At 45.4% G+C, this 22942-nt stretch overlaps 1 protein-coding gene across 1 annotated transcript in view; it reads left to right on the forward strand.

The window, feature by feature from the left end:
• LOC135914485 (sodium-coupled monocarboxylate transporter 1-like) overlaps nt 1-22942 on the forward strand; it is a 117379-nt gene that overhangs the window by 76951 nt on the left and 17486 nt on the right. Inside the window, exons 9-11 of the mRNA XM_070522779.1 lie at nt 15229-15338; nt 18133-18200; nt 22472-22558. Coding sequence (XP_070378880.1) covers nt 15229-15338; nt 18133-18200; nt 22472-22558 — 265 coding nt within the window. The remainder of the gene's footprint in view (nt 1-15228; nt 15339-18132; nt 18201-22471; nt 22559-22942) is intronic.

Genomic DNA, 22942 nt, shown 5'->3' on the forward strand with positions numbered 1-22942 from the left:
ATTCTCCCGCTGTTTTTCCACGGAATCCAAAGTCCAGCGCACTTCCGTTACGCAACACCGGATATTTACAGAGGAGTCGGCGCAGCCTGTTCGTCAGCATCCGTATCGCGTGTCACCTATGGAGCGGGAGGCGATTAAGCGTCAAGTTCAAGAAATGCTAAATGATGACGTCATCCAGCCGTCGACAAGTCCGTGGGCATCGCCTGTCGTACTAGTAAAAAAGAAAGAACACACTCCGCTTCTGCGTTGACTACAGACGGCTTAACCGAGTCACCAAACGCGACGTTTATCCCCTGCCACGGATCGATGACGCTTTGGACCGTCTGCCTCATGCTCAGTTCTTCACTTCATTAGACCTAAAGTCAGGCTACTGGCAAATCGAAGTGTACGAGCGTGACCACGAAAAAACCGCCTTCGTGACTCCCGATGGGCTGTACGAATTTAAAGTGCTGCCTTTCGGTGTCTGTTCCGCCCCTGCTACGTTCCAACGAATGATGGACACTGTACTCGTTGGACTAAAGTGGCAGACATGTCTAGTGTACCTAGACGACGTTGTTGTGTTTTCCAGCACGTTCGATGAACATCTCGCACGGCTACGACGTGTTCTTACCGCAATACGCAAGGCCAACCTCACCATCAAGCCTGAAAAATGTTACTTTGGCTTCCAGGAACTCAAGTTTCTAGCCCACGTGGTCAGCTCCCAAGGAGTACGACCAGACCCAGAAAAACTCGCTGCCGTTGCCGAGTTTCCTCGTCCTAAAGACAAAAAGTCTGTTCAGCGGTTCCTGGGCCTTTGCGCTTACTACCGTCGTTTCGTTGAAGGCTTCTCAAGGATTGCTGAACCGCTCACGAGACTGATGCGACAAGATGTGCCCTTTGCGTGGACGGAAGAACAAGAGCAGGCCTTCACCGAATTGCGTAAACGCCTTCAATCCGCTCCAGTGCTGGTGCATTTTGATGACACCGCGGCAACTGAAATACACACCGAGGCCAGCAACGTAGGACTCGGGGCCATTCTGGTTCAATGGCAAAATGGCGCAGAACGTGTATATGTGTACGCCAGTCGTAGTCTGACAAAAGCAGAAGCTAATTATTCAACGACCGAAAAAGAATGCTTAGCAGCCGTGTGGACCATCAGCAAGTTCCGAGCCTACTTATACGGCCGGCCATTTCGAGCGATCTGTGATCACCACTCGCTCTGCTGGCTTGCCAATCTACGAGACCCGTCAGGTCGCCTCGCTCGTTGGAGCCTCCGCCTCCAGGAATACGACATAACTGTTGTCTACAGATCCGGCCATAAGCATAGCGACGCTGACTGCTTGTCACGTTCTCCTATTCCCTTGACATCCTCCGAATTGGAGGTAGATTTGCCGTTTCTTGGTGTCGTCGACGTGGTGCGCATGGCTGACTATCAATGTACAGACTCTGAGCTGCTTCCAGTCATCCGATATCTCGAGGGAGCTGACGTTGTTGTCCCACGCCCACTTTCACGAGGATTGACATCGTACTGCCTCCGAAACGATGTCCTGTACAAGAAAAATTTCGAGAACAGCCAGGAAACGTTCCTTCTCGTCATTCCGACGGCACTGCGCGAGGAAGTTTTAAAGGCGTGTCACGACGATCCCCCTGCCGGCCACTTAGGCTTCGCGAGCACATTAGCCCGCATACGGCAAGAATACTATTGGCCACTCCTAATTTCATTGGTTCAGCGCTATGCGCGAACATGCCGTGACTGTCAGAGGCGTAAAGTTCCACCCGTCAAGCCTGCCGGCCTCCTCCAGCCTTTGGATCCGCCTCCGGCGCCGTTCTAGCAAGTGGGAATGGACCTTCTTGGGCTGTTCCCCACGTCCTCCTTGCAAAATAAGTGGATAATCGTGGCAACTGACTATTTAACTCGCTATGCGGAGACAAAAGCTGTGCCGCGGGGAACTGCTGCTGAAGTCGCCAGCTTCTTCGTCCACAACATCGTGCTCCGCCACGGTGCACCCGCTGTACTCATTACTGACCGCGGTGCAGCGTTTACAGCGGAGTTATTGCAACGAGTCGTCACACTGACGCACACCGACCACGGAAAGACCACAGCCTATCATCCCCAAACTAACGGCTTAACAGAGCGCCTAAACAGAACATTAGCCGACATGCTCTCCATGTAAATTGATGTGGAACACAAAATATGGGATGAAATTTTAGCATACGTCACGTTTGCTAACAATACCGCTGTGCAGGAGACCACCGAGTTTACACCATTCGAGCTTGTTTACGGACGTCGCGTTAGAACCCCCTTAGACGGCATGCTCCCGGTAGACCAAGGAACCACAAGGAATGACAACACTGAAGATTTCGTCGAGAAAGCCGAGGAAGCTCGCCAGCTTGCTCGGAATCGCATCCGCACCCAGCAGAATGCCGACGCCTGCCGTTACAACCGGACCCGACGGAATGTCCAGTACTTACCAGGCGCCCGCGTGTGGGTGTGGACACCTATCCGACACCGCGGGCTCTCAGAGAAATTGTTGCGCCGCTACTTCGGCCCCTACGAAGTCGTACGCCGCCTCCGTGATGTGAACTACGAGGTGGTGCCTCAAACCTCTGATCCTGGCTCGAACCGACGCCGTCCACGTGCTGAACTCGTCCACGTAGTACGGATGAAGCCGTACTACGCACGCCAGGGCTAACCAACCCTCACAAACCGCTTCAGCATTGTGTACATTCCTGTATGTGTTTTTTTTTGTCTTTTCATGTTGACACTCTTGCCCATAGTGCGCGGCCGCTGCCCTTGAAGCGACCGGGCCGGTCGCTTTTGAGAGGGGAGCAATGACGCCAAATAGGTTTGCACGTGCTCACAGGGGACCCTTAAGGCGAGAACGATGAAGTTCCTGGTTGCGCGCGGGCTCTCCGAGGACCAGTCATCGCTAAAGGCAGACGTTTTGTCCCAGTCTGTCGGTGCTAAACTGTTTGAGTTGCCATAGCTGGGTGACAATATACCGCCGCGGCGCCGCGAGTGACGGCGCGAGTTGGAGCCCCGTTTCTCCTCTGTCGTTACGTCATGGTTTAACGTGGTCAGCGTTGAAGGCGACGCCGCGAGCGACGGCACGAGTTGGAACCCCGTTTCTCCTCTGTCGTGACGTCACGGTGTCACGTGGTATTGAAGGCGACACCACCGCGCCTGAGGAGCTGGGTTGAGCTCTAGTAATACGCTTCGCATAAAAAAGATGGCCAGGCTTAGCTTGGTTAAGCGAAGAATGCGTTGCACATTGCGCGGCCGCGCAATATGCGGCCGCGCGCGACCGCGCCAGTTGGGGCCCAGCTTTTCCTCCGTGATGTCGTGTATGTATGTATGTACGTACGTACGTATGTATGTATGTATGTATGTATGTATGTATGTATGTATGTATGTATGTATGTATGTATGTATGTATGTTATGAGCGTCACGCGCCGGCGCAGCGCCCCTAGCGGGAGGAGCGGGAGTCAGGTTGTGGCTGCGGCCGCGCGCGACCGCTGGGGCCCAGTTTTTCCTCCGTGACGTCACGCGCCAGCGCAGTGCCCCTAGCGGGAGGAGCGGGAGCCAGGTGGTGGCTGAGGCCATGCGCGACCGCGCGAGTTGGGGCGCTGCTTTTCCTCCGGCTGTCGTGACGGCACGTCACGCGATTGCGCTCAAGTTCAATGGTGGCTGCCCGGCCGCGCCCAAGGGCTGAACTGAGTGATTGCAATATGCAACGCATAAAAGAAACCTGCCATGAGTAACTACTTAAGAGGAAAAAACGGAATCAGGAAAGAAACCAGTTATGATAACTCAAAGGGAAGCTGATTTTTTTTCGAAGCGAGATCGAGATGCCTTAGAACACGCACCTATAAAGCGAGATATTAGAAGGACGAAGAAGCATGTGCTTGCTGCAGTAAAGCTAGGGAAACGACGGAGCATGTTTTATTAGAATGTGAAGACGTCTACCCAGCGGTCAATTTAGGCACCACTGGCCTCCTTGAGGCCCTTGGATTCAGCGGGAGCAGTGGTAAATCAAACATGTCCGTATTGGGCATTAGTGATGGGCGATTGGATAATTGGTTGCAGAAAAGTAGGGAAACGACAAAAGACGGAGACGTACGAAACCACAGTTCGCAATAGGGGATCAGAATATTTGGGCGTTGTAGTTCATAGTGTTTTTCTTCTTTATTCATTATTTAACCTAGTTAAGACATTAGGCAGTATAATAGCAAGAGCTTGGTGTCGTAACCCGCCGCCCCGTTCCAAATGGGGCGCTCATAACATCCATCCATCCATGTTCAATGTCATACTGGTGGGCCTTGCAAACGGGCTACCTGAAACAACGCGTATCAGCACGTACGCGGATGATATATGTATCATGTCATCTGGGGTCACACATCCGTAAGTGCGTGTAAGGCTTCAACGTACGGCTACCATCAGGGCGAAGTACTTGTGCCGTAGAGGCCTGCAACTCTCAGCAACAGAGTGTGCAGTGTTGGCATTCACGCGCAAATCAAATTCACTATATCTAAGCGTTGTCGACAGAACGGCGCTCCCTTTAATCAGCCCCCACAGATTTCTTGGCGTGATGATAGACCTCAGTCTTTCTTGTACCAAACATGTTAGTGCGTTTAGGGCTAAACTGACCAACTTCATACACATTCTTCGTGTAATATCTGGGCTGAGATGGGCCCCTCTCAGCCGATTTTGCTCCAAGTGTACCAAGCACTTTTTGTGGGCTATACTCTACAGCATGGCTGTGCTACCTAACATGGGGTCATCTTGTATATGCACGCTGGAGAGCCTTCGGGCACAAGCACTGCGGATATGCTTTAGCTTGCCACTCCACGTCATCTAAGGGCACAATAGCGGAAGCACGGGTTTGTCCAGTCTACATATACAGGTCTTGTTTACCTGTGCGTACCTATCTTCGCCTGTTGACCAGATACTCACACCATCCTCTGTCAACACTTCCGCGAACCCACCTTGACTTGGATTTTTTTAAAGCAATTGCATGTCACGCAGGCATTACACCTGCAAGGTTCCAGGCCACCAACTTCCCCGAGACACCTCCACTAACTTTGCCAAGACCTCTAGTGAGGCTTCAGACACGCGGAATTATGAAGAAATTCCACGTTTCCTCCATTGGCTTGAAACAGCTAACCCTGTCCAATATACTTACATTATATAGTGGGCCTTTACAACTATAAAGGGATGGTTCGGTCACGCCATCTGCCACAATGGCAGCGTTTGTTTTCACGCCACTTGGAATTACTCAGCGATTTCAATGAGACAACGAATCGACATCTACGGCTGCGGAACTTGCCGAAATAGGGAGGCTGTCCGTTTTATGAGAACACAGACACCTCATAAATGGGCGATGCCATATCAGCGCTACATGGGCTCAAATGCTTTTTAAAGAAAGGACCATACTACCTAATCATGCTGGAAATCACTGAACTTCATCAGAGTGCCGTTTAATTGGCCAAGTGATCACTTTTCAATGGGCGCCTAGTCATTTTGGTCTGATTGGCAATGAACTCGCTGACAGTGACGCAAGATCAGCCTTCTCTTCCTCTGATGAAGTACGGATTGCCTACTCGCGACCGGACACCAACTCCATGATCGAGGCACTCATGCAGGACCTTACAAAGGCACACAGAGCCTACGATGAAAACAGTCACAGACGCCTACGTATGATCGACCCAGACGGTAAAGTTTGTTTGTTCCGAAGGTTACGTGGAGCAAAACGTCATTGCTCCACAGAATTCGGCTGGGCGTTGCTTTCACCCATCGATACGCACATCTCATCGGACAATCGAATAACCCTGGTTGTAAACATTCCCAGATGCCTGAAACGGTAGAACACATACAGTGCAATTTTCCAGCACATAGGCTGGACCGATGGACATCAGGAAGTTTTCTAGCCAGCGTTGGCAGGCAACCACTGTCGGAGGAAGCTATCCTCGGCCCATGGCCAGACAATAACTTCAATGCATGCAGCTAAAATATTGTTGAACTTTCTGCAGGACACCAAGCTCGACGAGCGGCTCTAGCAAGGCAACTGTCTCATATACATAAGCACTTATCACTTCTCTTATCATCATCCATCATAGTACTTTCACTCCCCTTCCCTCTTCCCCAGTTCAGAGTAGCAGACTAGAGCGCACTAGCTCAGGTCGACCTCTCCGTCTTTCCTATCAATAAATTCTATTCTATTCAATACGAAACCCACTGAAGACCGTCGACAGGTTTCTTCGCCAGGCCTCCAGCATCGAGAAAACACTGGATGTGGGGAAGGACAATTGAACCGCCGAACGATATAAACCAACTACGCCGAATTTCAACCACTGCTGCCGACTACTTGCGCGAGGCCTTCAGCACGGTCATGGGGGAGGAGCTTCTGAAGTTGTTCCCTTCATCACAGCTTCAAGTGGCTTTGATTGCCGACGTCCTACGCGAGGCGATCAGAGAGTCACTTGAAGTCCCTGAATCGCCGCAGCCTGAGGCGGAAACGTAACGTATGCTGCTATAGCTCACCATCACGTCCCCATCTGCGCCCACGCCGAGTACCGCAGCAGTTTAGCCACCCACCGCCACTGCCGTCAGCATGCCAGCCCGACGCCTTCGCAGCATGAAAAGGAATGTTGACGTTTGGCGTGCCCCTGACCACCGTCCGTTCTGCTGCCGTTGCGTAGAAGCGAGCGACGTCTACTACCGATGTCCATGCTGCCAGACGGTCCTACCAGATCGCTCGCAGAGCAGACCATGCACTGGCCCAGCCCATGGCCGGTATGCACGCATCCTGAAAACTAAAAGCAGAAACCGAATAACGTGTTGTTGCATTTCACCAAAATGTTGAAGATGTGTATCTCGACGACGCAGCAACGATACGCTATCATCCCGACAAAGCCTAGCAGACAAGAATACGCCGACGAAGGAACTCCTGACGACGCAACGTACAAGCCAGAGCTCAACGCGACGCTGCCGTGATTCGACGCCAAGGCCTTACTGCAATGCAAGACAACAAACCACCGACCTCGACGTTTTATCGACGGCCACGAAGTCACCACTCTTGTAAGCAATGGAGCTGACTACGTCATCAGTGGGTTATTCACCGTCAAACTGAAGAAAGTCAAGACTGCATGGAACGGCCCTAAAATTCGGACAGCAGGAATGCACCTGGTTACGCCGATTGGAATCTGCACGGCAATAATTAAAGTACATGGCTGGACCTACCACGCGATGATCGTTGTCTTCCATTATTGCTCGCAGGACGCAACTCTCGGCATGTACTTCCTGATCCAACACGGCGCAATTATCGACCTGAAGTCAAAGTCGATAACGCTGTCCACAGACTAAGCGATACCGCTGGAAAGGACTTCCAGTCAGAGTACCTCAGTGTACTTGAGCACCACGTAACCTTTTCGTCTCGCCCCAGCATCATGGCGTCCGTCGGGGGCGAAACAGGCGAAGACTTGAAAGGCATCGTAGCGAATTCGATCGTGAAATCGGCGTTCCGAGGGGTATCGTCCAGACACGCAGAGGCAAAGCTGAGGTCATGGTGACGAACTTCATCCCGGAGCGAAAATACTTGAACGAGGTCACGAAGATGGCAAGTGTTGAGCAAGTTGCAGCCGTCAGCGATGCATTTTCCTCTCCGATTCTTACGATGCATCAATGAGCTTGCGTGTTCCTGAACCGATTTTTGATCTTAATCCGAATCATCCAAGGGATAAGCAAGAATAGCTCAAGGGTCCTCTCGTAAAATTTCGGGACTGTTTTTCGACCTCATCAAGGTTATGGCAAACACCCATTACTAAGAATCACATAACAACCGAGAAATCCATTCGACCACACCGCCAAAGCCCATACCGAATTTCCGAAAAGGGAATGCGAAGCCTTAATGCACGAAGTCAACGAAATGCAGCGCGACGAAGTCCTCTAGTTATTCAAAAGTCTGTGGACCTCTCCTGCTTAAAAGAAACAATGGAACTCTGCATTTTTGCGCCGTTCACCGAGGTTTCACCGAAGTCACGAAGAAGGATGGTGATTCTCTTCGTGGGTAGAGGACCCATTGGGCCGGCTGTGTAGTGCAAAATACTTTTCGTCCATGGACCTCAAAACGGGCTACTCGCAAATTAAATCCGACTTGAGGTATCGAGAGAAAAAAGCCTTTGTCACTCCATACGGCCTTTATGAATTAAACGTCACGCCATTCGGTCTTTCCTCTGCTCCCACAACGTTGCAGCGCGTAATAGACGTGTTAGCTGGCGTGAAGTGGCAGGCCTGCCTAGTCTACTTGGGTGACGTCGTCATATTTTCCCGCAACTTCCGGCGAGAACTTGGGTTGTCTTAACTTAGTACTATATACATTCAAGCCTATTGTAATTTGATACCGGGAAACTGTCACTTCGCATACGAAGAACTGCTGTTCCTGGGCAACGTCAACAGCATGTGCGGTGTACGACCCAACCTGCGCAAGACAACTGCGATCTCAAAGTTCCAGCAGGACATTGATAAGAAGGGAGAGCGCAAATTTTTTGGCTTGTGTGGCTACTACATGCGCTTTGTCAAGTACTTTTGCGCATCGTGGAGCCGCTAACACTTCAACCTAAATGTGATGTCCAGTTCAAGTTGGAAACGCCGCAGGCCGACGCAGTTGAAAAACCGAAACGATACTTGCCAGATGCCACGGGCACTTGCGCACTTCGACAAAGACAGCGCTACACAACTTCACACTGATACCACTAGCCTGGGCATCGGCGCCGTCCTAGTCCAGAAGAAAGACCGACTTGTGCGGATGATTGCTTACGCTAGCCGGTCGTTGTCAAAATCGGGAGGCAATTACCATACGACCCAAAAGTAATTTTCACAATCATACTAGACACATCGATATTCCATCCTTAGCTACTGTCAAGACGTTCAAAGTCGTAAGTGACCATCACGCTTTCTTATGGCTAGCGAATTCAAAAAGCCCCTCAGGACGCCAAACACGGTGGAACTCATACTGGAACAGTATGACAGCACGATAATATAAAGATCCGGATGAAACCCTTCGATGCAGACTGCCTATCTCGCGCTCCCGTTGACTCGAATTCCCTAGGTGATCAAGACAAGGACGCGTTTTAAGAACAATGATTGCACACAACTTTGCAGAGCAGCAGCGAGTGATGCGGAACTAGAAGCCTCGTGTAGTATTTTGAAGGCACCACCGACGTTGTCCCTAGGACATGTAGCAGAGTATTCCGTTCATTTTCCCTGCAAAACAACCTACTCGTAAAGAAAAGCTTCTCATCAGTCCCCACCAACTACCTTGTTCTCGTTCACTAAGCATTGCGTTCAGAAGTACTCCATGCCCTACCTAACGATCTGACCGCTGTGCCCCTCGGATACTCCCAAATACTGTCTAGCATGCACGAAAGGTATTACTGGCCGCGCGTTACCAGCGACGTCACACGTTACGTCAAGAAATGCCATGATTGTCAGTGACGCACAACACCGCTGACGAGGCCAGTGGCATTGCTAGAGAATGTGAGATGGGTTAAGTGTACCTCACCTGCACCACTAAAGTATTGCAGGTTAGAAGTAGGAAATAGGAGGATTGGGTTGAAACATGGTGGAGATTAGGGTAAGGAGCATGGCGGACTATAAACGAAAGGGGAAAGTGGAGGAGAGGGTAGGTAAAGGAAAAAGTGAAAGTTATAGCAAAGTAGAGAGTGAGAAAAACCAAATAGAGAAAGAGAAAGCTACCATCAGCATCCACCGCCTAGCGGATGGGCTCAGCTACCAGCGGGCATTTATCGAACAAAAAGTAAACAAAGAATAGATGACTTTTATTTTTTTCCCCCGTCTTGAGGGGATCCTGAAGTTGTTCTTAGAAGCTGTGCTTTTCTTGTTAGAAGATTTTCGATTATTGTTGGATTCAGTTTCTCTTGGTGGGTCCGTTGTTACTCTTGTGGTAGTTGTTCGGTCCATTGATTGCTTTTGTGAAGCTGGAAATCATAAGCTCTTTAGTAAGCACTCTAGTCTAGTAAGCACTTAAGACTCTAGTAAGCACTCTACAGTTTCTTTTATTGATGTTGTAAGTTGCCCATATTCTCTATTGATGCTCCTGAGCGAAACACTAGATTTTATTTGATTTCTTGCTATTTTGTACGGTAGGTTGAATGGGTTTTTGTTCTTTTTGTGCATGGTAGTTCCAGCTTTTCATTTTTAGCTTCTCCCAACATGGTATTATATTCGTCATGTTCTTTATAATATTCTGTTTCAAATTGTTGCCTTATGTCTCCTTTCCATCTTTGGTAACTCCTTGTGTATGCTTTAACCCCCTTCCTTTCAAGTTCTAACTCATTCGTCCACCATGGGTTAGTTTTCTGCTTTGATGGCTGCTTCTTCTCTCTTTATCCATTTTCTAGTTCATCAGTTTTTTCGTAAAGGGTGGTTACTACATTTTCAATGTCGTTAACATTGTCAATCCGGTTTTGTGTTTCCGTAAACCATTTATCATTCTGCAAATGTTCAATTTTTTTTTGTTTGACCTTTCAATGCTATACCATGTTCTTCCAATGGTTCTTCATTTTTACTACTATTTTTATATACTGATGATCACTAGTATTGTGGTTTTTATAACTTCTCATTGTGCTATGTCTGTATGAAGATTGTCATTGGTTATACTAAGATAAATCCAGGCTTTCGCTCTTTCTGTCCTAAAAGTGGGTGGCGAGTCTTTTTCATTAGGAATTATTAGGTTGTGCTTTATAACGAATTCTATGATTCCTTCCCCCTTTTCATCATTGGTTGGGCTGCCTCATTTATTGTATTTTTTAGTTGAAATCTCCTGTAATTAAATTTCTGTAATACTAATAGTAATTACGACATTCTCTAACTTTGATAGTACTTGACCTATTTTTTTAATGTGGAGGGCAGTAACAATTAATGATGACCAGTTCTCTAGTTCCTTTCACAACTTTTACTATTGTCATTTTCTGTTCAATTGCTATTCGAAATACACTAGTGTCCCTTCTATGTACATATATTGCTGTTTTGGGTTCTTTCTCGAATATGATAGTCTTGTGTTTTATTGGGAATCCAATAATCCTTATTATGTTGAACACATGGTTCCTCAATGATTGATATGTCTATTTGTTCTTGTTAAAAGTTGTTCGATGACTGGTTCACTTTATAAGCTCTTGCTAAATTTATAAGCTCTCGCTAACGTAATTTACCTAAATTATATGAATTTCTTTGGTGTTAACCATTGTTGTTATGTTATGAGTAACGTTGTTTTGTCTTTAGGTCAGATGGCCTAGAATCCTTCCTTTTTCTGCCTCCAGTTTGTTCGGGTACACAGGGCATTCCCATGACATCATTGAATGAGCCCTTTCATCTTCTGTTCCCTCCAATTCACATACATGACAATATGGATCGTTCTCACACTCATTCTTCTTCTTCTTCTTGTACGCAGTTCATGCAACGCCTTACAGCTTCATAATTACCGGAATTCTGTCCATGTTTAGCACACCTTGTGCATCTCGATAGGCAGATGTGATCAATGATAGGGCATCTATTCCATGCTACATTGAGGAAATTCTTCCCCTTAATTGGTGTTAGTCTCTTGCTTTTTAAGCCCAACACAATTGTATCCTTGTCGTCCTTTCCATCTCTTTGTGCTAGCCATGTCCTAAGGGTTGCATTGCAAGTGTTTCTGTTCAATGATCTTTCTTTGTAGCCCGTGGGTCTCCGTGTCCTCAGCAATAACAATCACCTTGGTATGGTATCTGCTTTATTTAGGTGTTCTTCTTTGCAAGTTCTTTTATTCAACCTTGCCCTTGTATCTGAGCTTGAATTTTGGTCGAAGATTCTTTGGAGATTGTGATGAGAATCACACCCTCTCTGCCTGCTTTCATTGTTGCATCTCGTATGCCCAATTGTATTGGGTCAATCTTCTATTTGATTAGAGTCGCAACCTCCTTATTTCCTATGCTGTCTGAAGTGAGATCTAGGGTTTCCTCTTTTTGGAGGATGTCTTCCTGAGTGGATTGATGGGTCTCGACATTCTTCTCAACTTCCACTCCTTTCTCCAGTTGTTTGATTCCCCCTTCTTGATAGGAGATTTCTTGTCCTTGTTCCATGTTAATATTCTTCATCTACGAGAGTTCTGACAAGACGTAATCAATCTGTTTCGCCACTTCATCGTTTCCTCCACTGATTGTGGAAATCTTGATTAGGGCTTTCATGATGGCCTTGTCTGCTTTTCCTAGTTTACACAGGACAGAATGTCGTTCTCCTCTCTTTGTTTCTTGCGATGGTTGTGGTTGCATGTCAAGCACTTTTGAGGCTTGGCTTTGTTGCTAGACCTCCTCGGTTTCCTTAAGGCCTTCGGTTTTCTCATCGCATACAACTTCATCCCAGCAGGCTTTCCCATCTCCTTCGGTTTCTCCTGTAGAGTCATCTTCAAGTGACTTCCGCTGTCTATCTTCCTTCGTTTCTTCATATTCGTGCCATGGGACTTCGCTAGGAGATTGGTGCTTTCCTTTGGTCTTTAGGCTTTCTCTTGACTCTAACAGGAGTTCTTGTTTGCTTTCTTTTCCTTAGAACTTTTTCTTTGTTTTCTCTTCCTTCTGTTCCTCGAACGCCGTTTGGGAGCTACGGTTTCTTGCTTCAGTACCTGACATTGGTTGGTTCCCTTTGGCTCCTGATGTTGATTATGTGCCTGTTCGTGGCACTGTTCCACCTTCGTCGGAAGTTATATGCATTTGCAGCACCTTGTGATCTTCCCGTGCTGCCTGTGCAATTGTCTTCTTGCTCTTGAGTGATTGCATTTTTCTTTACCAATTCAGCTCTTTTGGCTTAAAAGTCATTTTATGTTGGCAGCCTTGTGTTCTCCACTGTCTCAAAGCTACATCAAGGCCCCATAAGTGTTTTTGCCAATTTTTTTGCAAAAATTTGCGCTTATGCCACATTTAGCCAATTATGGTCGGTTCGTCAGGCTACCATGGGCAAGTTTTCAACCATGGTAATCATGGGCTTTTTTTCTGGTGTTCCTTTTAGAGTAGCAACATAACGCTTTTTCCTAGCACTGTCTGTGCATTTCTTCTGATTCATGTGATACCAAAATCATGATGCTTGGCGCAAAACTTCATGAGTTAGGTCAGTTTTCACTGCGATTGCCTCAACCCAAGAAGGCGGCGGCCATCTTCTGGCGGAAAACCACGTCGACCTAGGCTCGAAAAACCGCTTTTTTTTCGATATTCAGCCACGTCTTGCACCAAAACTTGTTGATTGGAACTCGCGCTCACTGCAGGAGTCTCCAGACAGCCTAACTCCATTTGTAGTTTCCTTATTTGTTGAGATTAGGCAATCGTCACCATAATGGCCGCCGTGGACCCTTGTTTGCATCAGTCTAACATATGTTATCGCTCAGCGCGGGACGCACCTGCATGTATCGAAAGGTTCTAGAATGTTAGCTATGGTTCTGTTTGCCACCGAAGCTTCTGCAATCTGATTAGATGCGCGACGAGAATTGTGTAGAACTTTCTGGAAGACAAGAGTGCCCCACCGATTACCTTTGAACCTTCGATGACACGCGTGCAAGAGCCGACGCCCTTGACAGGCACATCAGATTTCGACGATCGCCGACTGTGTTCGCCGCTATCGTTGTGGTTTAAGCGTAGCCTGTGTTTGTAGGCATAGATTCACCCAATAACAGTTTGTTTCGTCGTTCACAGTATTGCTATTGTGGTTGTGGCCGTTAGTACTACGTGACAATGGGTGCTATAGCGTAAAACTATTCCAAACGTTTCCATTCCAATTCTGCAATCAGCCCTACGCTATCAGTTAAAGACATTTTCGGACCACCTCCACTTCGCCTGGCTGTCGCAGAACGCCACGAAAACCACGATAACTCCACATCTGATATGACGTGTGCACAATGATTATGCATAATTTGAGCAAACAAAAGCAAAACATTCATTTCTGATTCGACGCCTTCTCGCCATTAGCCCTAGGCTATTGGCTGAAAGCTTTCGGGCTGCAACCACTTCACCTGCCTGTCACGAGCCGTCATAAAACTGCAAAAACTCACTGCGTCAAAGTAACGTTTACGCGTTAAAGATGCATTAATATGCCGAACAAAACTGAGTTTTATTCTGAATAGCCGCAGGTTGCCCCGTTCCGAAAGGAATAAAAGATGGCTGCCACCGGTGGTTCAGGCACTGGCTACTCGCACCTGCCGGAGAGCACGGCTTTATTTGTGTGCAATAAACAATTTCGTGTGGCCCTGTAACATTTTCAAGCATTTTCGGCACGTTTATGACCTCGCTCTACCAACTCTTCTTTGCTGAGGAGCCGGTTTAGCCGCATTTTCTACCTTTCGTTGCATGCCACCGCCGCCATTTTCGACAAGCCACCTCAAGCCAACTAAGGGAAAGCGGACCAATCGCAGACGCCGGCACCACCCTCTTCGTCCGGCTGTCGATTTTCAGTGCAGTGGTTGGGCCCATCAAATACCTCTCCGCTTAAGCGTGCTCCTCGCCTTTTGTCAGCCAGTTAGATAAGACAGGCCGCTTAGCGTAGGCAATGTTATTTGTTTTTTAAAAACAAAAGTGACCTCCTATGAACAAGGAAAACGTTTGATTGGTCGGTTCAGACAACCCTGTGGGTGACCGCCTGATGCTTGCGTCGGTGGTTACGCTAATTTGACGTCAGGAGATTGGAATAAAAACAGTTTGGAATAGTTTTACGTTATAGGGCCCAATATTGTGGAATCCCTGTGTTTCATGCGGCGGTACTTGCAGCCGCCTTTATTGCCTGAAAGAAGACTGAATCACTCCAGAGTGAAAACATGTATTCGTTGTCTGAGCCCTTCACTGATAATAATAATAATAATAATAATAATAATAATTATAATAATAATAATAATAATAATAATAATAATAATAATAATAATAATAATAATAATAATAATAATAATAATAATAATATTCATGCATAGATGCGTCGATTGAGGGAAAACACACCTCAGCTTCGCTGCTCGTTTTTTCTTCACACAGTGGAAAGCCTGATGATTTCTTCAGCATTATTGCTGTAGGTAAAATTTATCTTGCATATTTCCAATATTTTGAACGGATTTTATCTCGTGCATTATTCATGAATGCTTCCATCAAACTAAGCGAAATACAAATGTTTATGTCAATAACATTTAATAGATGCAAGTATTGACAAAAAATGGTTTCCTTCCATCCAGCACAATATCATCAGTGATAAATTCACAAGCAGCAATCCTCTACATTGACGTCATCGCTCAAGGATACAAAAAAGCAGACGAGCACGTTTCGATGATTACACGCTGCACAGGTTAAGTATAGACCACGTTTTGTCTTTGTGTCAAATTGAGATATGTCCGGGAGTAATTTATTTCGTTAAGAATAGTTTTAATGGACCTTGTTAGCGGTCAGGAATCACAGAGCTATTCATACGTTATTTCATAAAGAGGCCTTTAAGCACACTTTCAACATAGTGAGGAAACGTTGCCAGTCTATCGCCAAGGCTGCTGTGAACATGAGAGGAAAACAAATACAGCTGCACTGCATGTAGCATGGAACTTAAAATCTCGTGTAAGAACAGCGAAAAACCACTTGCTCTCGCTTCTGTGATAACGTCGTTCAGCGTCATCGAAATCACCTGGCTCCTAGGTAACACTGACCTATTTTGTGATCGCTAGAGTGTTCTCGGTAATAGATATTGCCAATTCTGAGGTAAATAAATTTTTTATATGTGCGTGCGCGATCTCGAACAGACAGAAAAATGATTCCCTCTTTGCACTCAGCTCGGCTGCGTCATCTGGGCGTGGCCTCCGAGATGGCAGCGCTTTGCTCTGTAGCGTAATGTATCTCCCGCAGCAGCAACGGTGCTTCGCGACAAGCCCTGTCGCTCCCACGACGCTCAACTTATCGCCGGGGATTTGCTCGATTGTTTGGTCCGCTGAGGCTTTTTTTTTTTTTCAATACGCTGGCCGACACTAGAAGAGAGAGAAATCCGGGTATCGTTTCCGTAACCCGCCTCATAGTGGAAGCATTTGAAACATCTTTGTCACATGATATTCTTCAGGCGACGTCCTTTATTGGTGAGGCCAGTGTATGGATAGTTAGAAAATCCCTACAGGTTCATAAGCACTATGAATTGTGCCATATGTCTCTTCATTGGGCACGAGCTTATGCATTGTGTCAATTTCATATATTTAAGCTCATTGCCATGATTCCTCGTTACGGGGGATCGAAAGTACTATGTAATGATATTGGCAAAAAGAAAAAAAAAACGCGAACGCTCTCCCATAGCAGGTACAATTTGCGATATTCACGGAAGCAGCCTTTCTCCTTTTTTGTTCTCTCTCTTTATCTCTCTTTGAAATCAATATGTGCAGTCCAAGCTTTCACCTAAATATAATTCGAACCTCTGAGCTGTAAAAATACGTTATTTAATGGTAGCAATGTGCTTTATTCAACTGCCACTGTCTCTCCTATAATTCTTCATAATATCGCGATAAGAAAATTACGCGCCGCGAGCACATTGCCATTCGAACACATACGTCCATTCGTCCTCATTTGAGAAATCATTCGATTGAGTGGTGTGAACTGCAATTGCATTTCCATAGAATGGCTTCGAGAAAGGACGGACGAAAGTTGTTCAGGTCACTGTGGAATTTTTGAGCACGCTTCGCGAGTGATAGCATCGTGGTTCCTTCGTGTTCGTTTAGTATTGGGCGTTAGCGAACACGTAGTTGACGGGACCGTTGCCCTGCTTTCTTGCTGATGTAGCCCCTCGTACATACCGGATATCTCAATACTGATGAAAAAAATTGATGATATAGAGAACAAGGTTAGCTTATAGGTGAGTGCATATAATATATGGCTCTTATACGTCTCACAAGCTGAGCTTCTATATTCACCCACCTGGGGGAAATGCAAATAACTTGCGCAAATGTTTAAAGGCAATATAAAATTTTTGTCACCTCTAAACGTCACATTTCAACTTTACGTAAAAAGTGACACGACAGAAGTGCTGAATTCTGTTGCACGATGTTTCTGGCTGAGGTGTTTCCAGAAACGTGATTGAGTAGGAACGGACAATCGACTTCTTCAAAGAACCTGCATGTAGTGATAACGCGCGCAATGGGGATGTGGAACCCATCAGATGACGTCACACACGAGCGGGAACATGGATTCCTCCATGCCACTGCAGAGTATCTGTACGAGCCCTTCGCTGCGTCAAGAAGCAATTTCTATGCAGCACACCAAGCGTCCGCCAAGGGCCACTGTGCCTCGGTCACACCACACATGTGGATTATGTATAGCTCGGATGCCTCAACTGCATGAGGTGTCACAATTAGCGGTAGCGTCCGAAAAGTTGGCGCAAGTCCACCGATGAGAACGCCAAAATGTTATTTCTTATAATAAAATACGCTCGACCACCTTGCTCATACCGCAGTGCTTTATTCAAATGCATTCACCCTCCTCCTCCGTATGTATTCGCATGACATAGAACTCTAGTGAAATTCGCTTCATTATGTCTTCACATGCATTAAAAAGCGGTTTCAGTACCTAACTGATTAAGCACCTCTCAGTCAATCTGAACACATCTGCAATCAGGTGCAACCGTACAACCCCACGGCTAATGCTAGTTAAATTCACGGACATTACTTTTGAAGAATAATATCTTCGCTCCCGCTCTTTGATTTTATGATACTTCTTTTATGCAGGGACCTTGTTAGGTTTGAGGCAAATATATTGTAATGATTGAAATAATGAAACGACGATAAATTTCGTTGCGCGAAGTCAGTGATGTTGGCTCACTTTATCACGTTGCTATTGCTTTCTTACACCACCCGTCAACCGATTGCACATTTTTTTCTCGTCTTTATGAATTACAAAGAAATCACTACTTGTCGAAATAATTGTTCCAGTTGTGGGGTCGACGTCTATTCATAAATTTGAGTAAATCCACGATGGAATTACTAATCAGTCTCGGTGGTTGAATAGACGATTCTAACACCTGTCATAATTTGTAGATTGCATTGGAATTTGTGAAGCTGTATTGTCAATGTCCAAGTCGCAGCTGCTTGTCATATGCCAATTTATTGCAAATGTTACAGCTGTTATCCTAGGCTTGGTAATGACCGCGTACAGCACGCTGGTTATACACATGGGATCCTTAACCAGGGTAAGTAAATACTTCATTTTGCAAATGTCCGAGCAACACAATCGCTATGGGATGTAGAATGCCGGTAAAGAAAATAAAGATGACAAAGCAACTTCATAACTGAATCCAAAGCAACAGAAAGGAAGCCATTAAAAATATCGCTGTAGATCATACGCCATTTCAAAATTGTGGCCACCCTTAAAACTGGTGCCATAATTATTGCTGTATTTACAATATGCTTCACTCGTGCTCTGGCCACGCTCCTTCTAGCTCTTAACAAAAATACCTCGTGGTTCGTTTCACATTTCGCAATGACGCACCCACGTCAGAACGACGAGTTCGGAGAGCGCATTATCCGGGAATATATTCCGACAGAGAAAGCGTGTACAGATGAAAATTATACAAATTAGGAAGAAGCACATAAAAAGTCCACCAGGAGCTTGAAACTCTGTCTTTAAATTATGCGGAAAATTTGGGTGCCTACAAAGGAACAGCTACGCGACCGCTGCACTGAATACAGGGTTAAAGCTGCCACGGATACGCATACGTGGAGATTTGCACCCGGGCGTGGGGCTTTGTTCGTAGCCACGTCAACTTATACAGCACTTATTCTTATCGGCTGAATTTTCTTAGCCACGATACAGCACGCTATTCAGTCGTGTGAGCGCTCCGTCTGCATGCAGCCAGATAGGAAATAATGGATCGGTTGGCTTGTTTAAACTGTTCGGTGACTTCAGCAGTTCATCGAAAAATCGGCGACCGTGTATAGCAGGCTAGCTGTTCACTAGTATTGGTATAGAAATTGTTGCGAGGGGATGCTCATGTTTCTGGGTCATGCTGAAATGACGAAATGTGCGGCAACAGAAGGGCTAACGAAGAAAGTAATATTTCTTACCTGTATGATGCATTGATCGACAAATGTTCTCCAGCCTAATTTGTCTTTCAGGCCTTCGCAATGATGTACGATGTCCTATATATATTTAGTGATCTCTGTTTAACCACACCACTTTTTCAACGCCTAAAGATGTTTATAAATACCCGGCGAGAACCCTCCTTTTTTTTATCTATACTCACGCACAACCTCGTCAATACGTAATTTTTAATCACGTGGTAAATATTCGTAAAAGGAAACGCCATATGCAGACACAAGAGAAGGCGAAAGCTTGTGCTGACTTTCAGTCTGGACATTCCATTCATTGAAGACAACTTGTGTTTAGGACCGATGGACATGCGGAACATGTCGACTGTTTTTAGTTTCGCAGAAATGCGCCATGATTTTATCAAAAGCAAGACCTCAATTTAGGGAAACATAATTTATTTTGTAATAAATTGTCAGTGGTTACTAGACTGATTACTGGCCGGAAACATCACACAGCGCTTCCTATTTGAGCGCCTCAAATTCGTGGCTAAAGTCACTATCCAACGTCTCCCGTTGACAATAATTGAAAATTTCTTTTCTCTCAAGTCGTCAATACCTTGTCTAGTCTACATCACTGCTTTATTACGGTCATTTTTATACTTTTATCTGTGGTTACATGGAATTCTTTTAGTTCGCGCCTCATTTGAAATGAGGATTGTAGAACCGTTTCTTCTGCTCTCTGCGACATGCTGCGGTGGTGTAATTATGAATGGCTTTTTGACCTTTAACATAGAATGAGAGGAATCTGAGCGGTTTTATGAAGATTCTCAAATTGAAAGGTTAGGCATAGAAATAACGTACGGCCTTTGCGTCAGCATTCAATTCTTATGTCCATGCTTTATAACTCAAACTTTTAAACCTTATCGATCACTGTTATTGCTTCTGTATTTGAGACATTCCACCAGGGGAGCTATCTGTCAGGAGAAAGCAGCTCACGCTCATGACACGCAGGTAAATACCAGGAACTCTGGTCTTTAGAGCTATGGTAACTTTAGTATTCACCTGTGTGAATATACGAGGTCTCTCCCAGACGTTGGTGCAGTAGGTTCAAGAAATATACGTTTCAAGCTTTGTGACACAACATTGGGCTCGCTTACAAAGTTCTCCCTATCAGATGGACCAGACAAACTGAACCGCTCATTCTATGACTAGACGAGCACTTGAAAGTCTTCGTCGGTTAAGCGCTTCATAAACGTTGCGGTTTCCCTTTTAATTTCGTCATATCCATAAAATAATGCGGCCGGAGCCCAAACTTCCATTGGGGAGACAAAAAAAAAAAGTCACCAAACACTCAATCCAGCTAACATTGATACATTTGAGGCATATTCTTGGAAGTGCGTGGCGAAAGTCGTCGCAATATTAATGCACAAATCATAGGGGCAAAAATGTGGTGGAGAACCCCGCGCCCGCCTTTCGAAAATTTGATCGCACGCGCTGCACACGATCTCTCAGGCGCCTCGAAAGTTGTAAATGAAGAAAGCTGAGCCGACCAACTTGGACTTAAATACTATGGCGTGCACAACGCCATACAACTTAAGCGACACCATAAACATGAAGTTGACTTTTCTGCTGTTTCTCCGTGCTTTTCTGGCTTCGCCTCATCTTTCTTTTTTCAGTTGATGCCGTCTAACTGTATTCAAATCTTCAAACTGGTGTCAACCCCCCGAAAGAATTATTCGTTGCTGTCATTATGTTTTCATTCAACGCAACACTCATTTTGTCGCAGCTGTCGCTCAGGAGCCAGCATTTCCGACCCCATCGTGGCGTAAATAATTTAGTTTTCTATATTTCAATGAAGTCTTGTGAACGCACAACCGTCCCAAACCAAGCGTTCCTACTATAATTCTAACAATCGCGGAGAAGAAGAGAACGGGCAAGATCGACCTTTTCATCTGTGTAACAGGCGGAGTCTAGAAGAACAGAAAAGCAGGGGAGTTGGAACGTGTCCATTTTTGCAAAGCGCACCAATGAATAAAGATTTTCTGTTGCTTTTGTTAGTTTGTGCGATTTTCAAAAATAGACGATGTTGATGGTCATCCTAATTTGCATCATTCTTGGAGTCTTCACAAACTTTCCACAAGAAATTTATTTTTGGGACAAAACTCTTTCTTTAAGGGTGTCCTTTCGATAAGGCCTTCACGACACTTCGTGAATTTCTGCAGCATTTATGCCGAATTTCCCATGAAATTACATATTAAAGCTTTGTTGCTTCGGTTCGTCTATTTACATCTCGAAAGGTGTTCCCCAAAAGGTACCCACGAGAAATTCTGTCTTCTCATGCAACAGTTCGGCTACGATAAACGGTCAACATGGATTGTTCGACTGGAAAGAGAGAGGAAGTTGCTTGGCTACTACCATCTCCTTCTTTGTTTGTTAACTCACTGAATAATCTTTTGTAGAAACCTCGCAGAAGAATCGGCTTTCTTTGGCTGGAGTACTCGGAGAAGCATACATTACATGCCAAGAAAATGAATATACACAATTGACATATAAAAGATGAAAATTGGCTAGCCACATTTTTAACTGACCTTTTGGACATTTGTTCCAATTTACATACTGTATGTAGTAAGTTCACAAGGCACAACCACTTAGAACAAATTTTGGAACTAGCATTATTTTCCAAAAAAAACGGAAATAAAGTCGATGTTAATGTTGCCATGATCCACTATCATTTAATAAAGAACATCTTTTTAAAAACTGGAAGACAAAAATTACTTAACCGCCATTGTATATTGCCGGAAATTTTGAAGACAGATAACTGGAATCAGAAACTGGAGCACGACTGGCCGCTCGATGGGCTTTACGCGTATTTTCAAGCTTCTTTAACGCTCGGACAAACACTTTTATGCACCCTTTGTTCAGATACAGAAAGGTGTATTAGGTGTTTTTCATGTGGCTCTTCACATTTTTCATTGAAAAATTTTCATCTAACTAGAACCGTGGAAAAGTATAAGTAATAATTAAAACTGATTATTTACTTAGGTGGCATGTAAAAAAATAATCAGAATATTTCCAAGCGACGGCAAAAATTATTACCTTGGTTTTGTCCAGCTGCGTAGTATTTGCATATTTTTAATCTTTGGTTCAATTAAGTCAAACACCCTGTATACTACACAGCCTGCAAGCCACACTAAGCAAGGCGAAGTAACAACCGTAGAAGGAGCGTCGTCGGTAGCAATTTTTCTCCTAAGTCATTGATTTGGCGCTTCATACGATGTGGTAGCTCTCCAATGACAAGACGTACGATGACGTGCCAGTTGTCCTGTGGTAGAAAAGCGCTGACTTCTCGTTATTTCCTCAGTTATAGTCTTCCGCGTGATATTCTTCGACATCATGTGCTGCCATTCCAAACCACTTATCACACTCTTTGCAGATACTTTTAATGGTGAACACAGCAATCACGGCGCCTTTTGTCGGATTGTGCATCTTGGCTGTGCTGTTTCCTTTTGTTCACTGCAAGGTACGTAAGCAACTCGCAATACACATTTTTCCAACTTGCTTTGTATTTAGAACACTACGTCACGTTACATGCATTGTGCAATGTCTTTACGCAGGTTACATGGCCTAGGTCAACTAGTCCTTATGTTACCAAAGTTGCTAGCACAACTTTATTCAACCTGAGAAAGCGATAATTGCAATGTTACAAAGGGCAAATTGTTCATATTTTCTGCTTGACAGTACCATCTTTATTTCGAACTGTTCATTGTTACAGTTCTTATAGGGCTCCGAACAGCGATTGCTGAAGTGCTATAGAATAATGCACGTGCGTACGAAAGCAGCAAAATAATAAAATCTCTTTTATTTTGTCTTTTCTTTATTACCGAAAACAAACAACCATGACCGC

The sequence above is a fragment of the Dermacentor albipictus genome, chromosome 8, assembly GCF_038994185.2.
Source record: "Dermacentor albipictus isolate Rhodes 1998 colony chromosome 8, USDA_Dalb.pri_finalv2, whole genome shotgun sequence".
In the NCBI taxonomy this organism is placed as follows: domain Eukaryota; kingdom Metazoa; phylum Arthropoda; class Arachnida; order Ixodida; family Ixodidae; genus Dermacentor; species Dermacentor albipictus.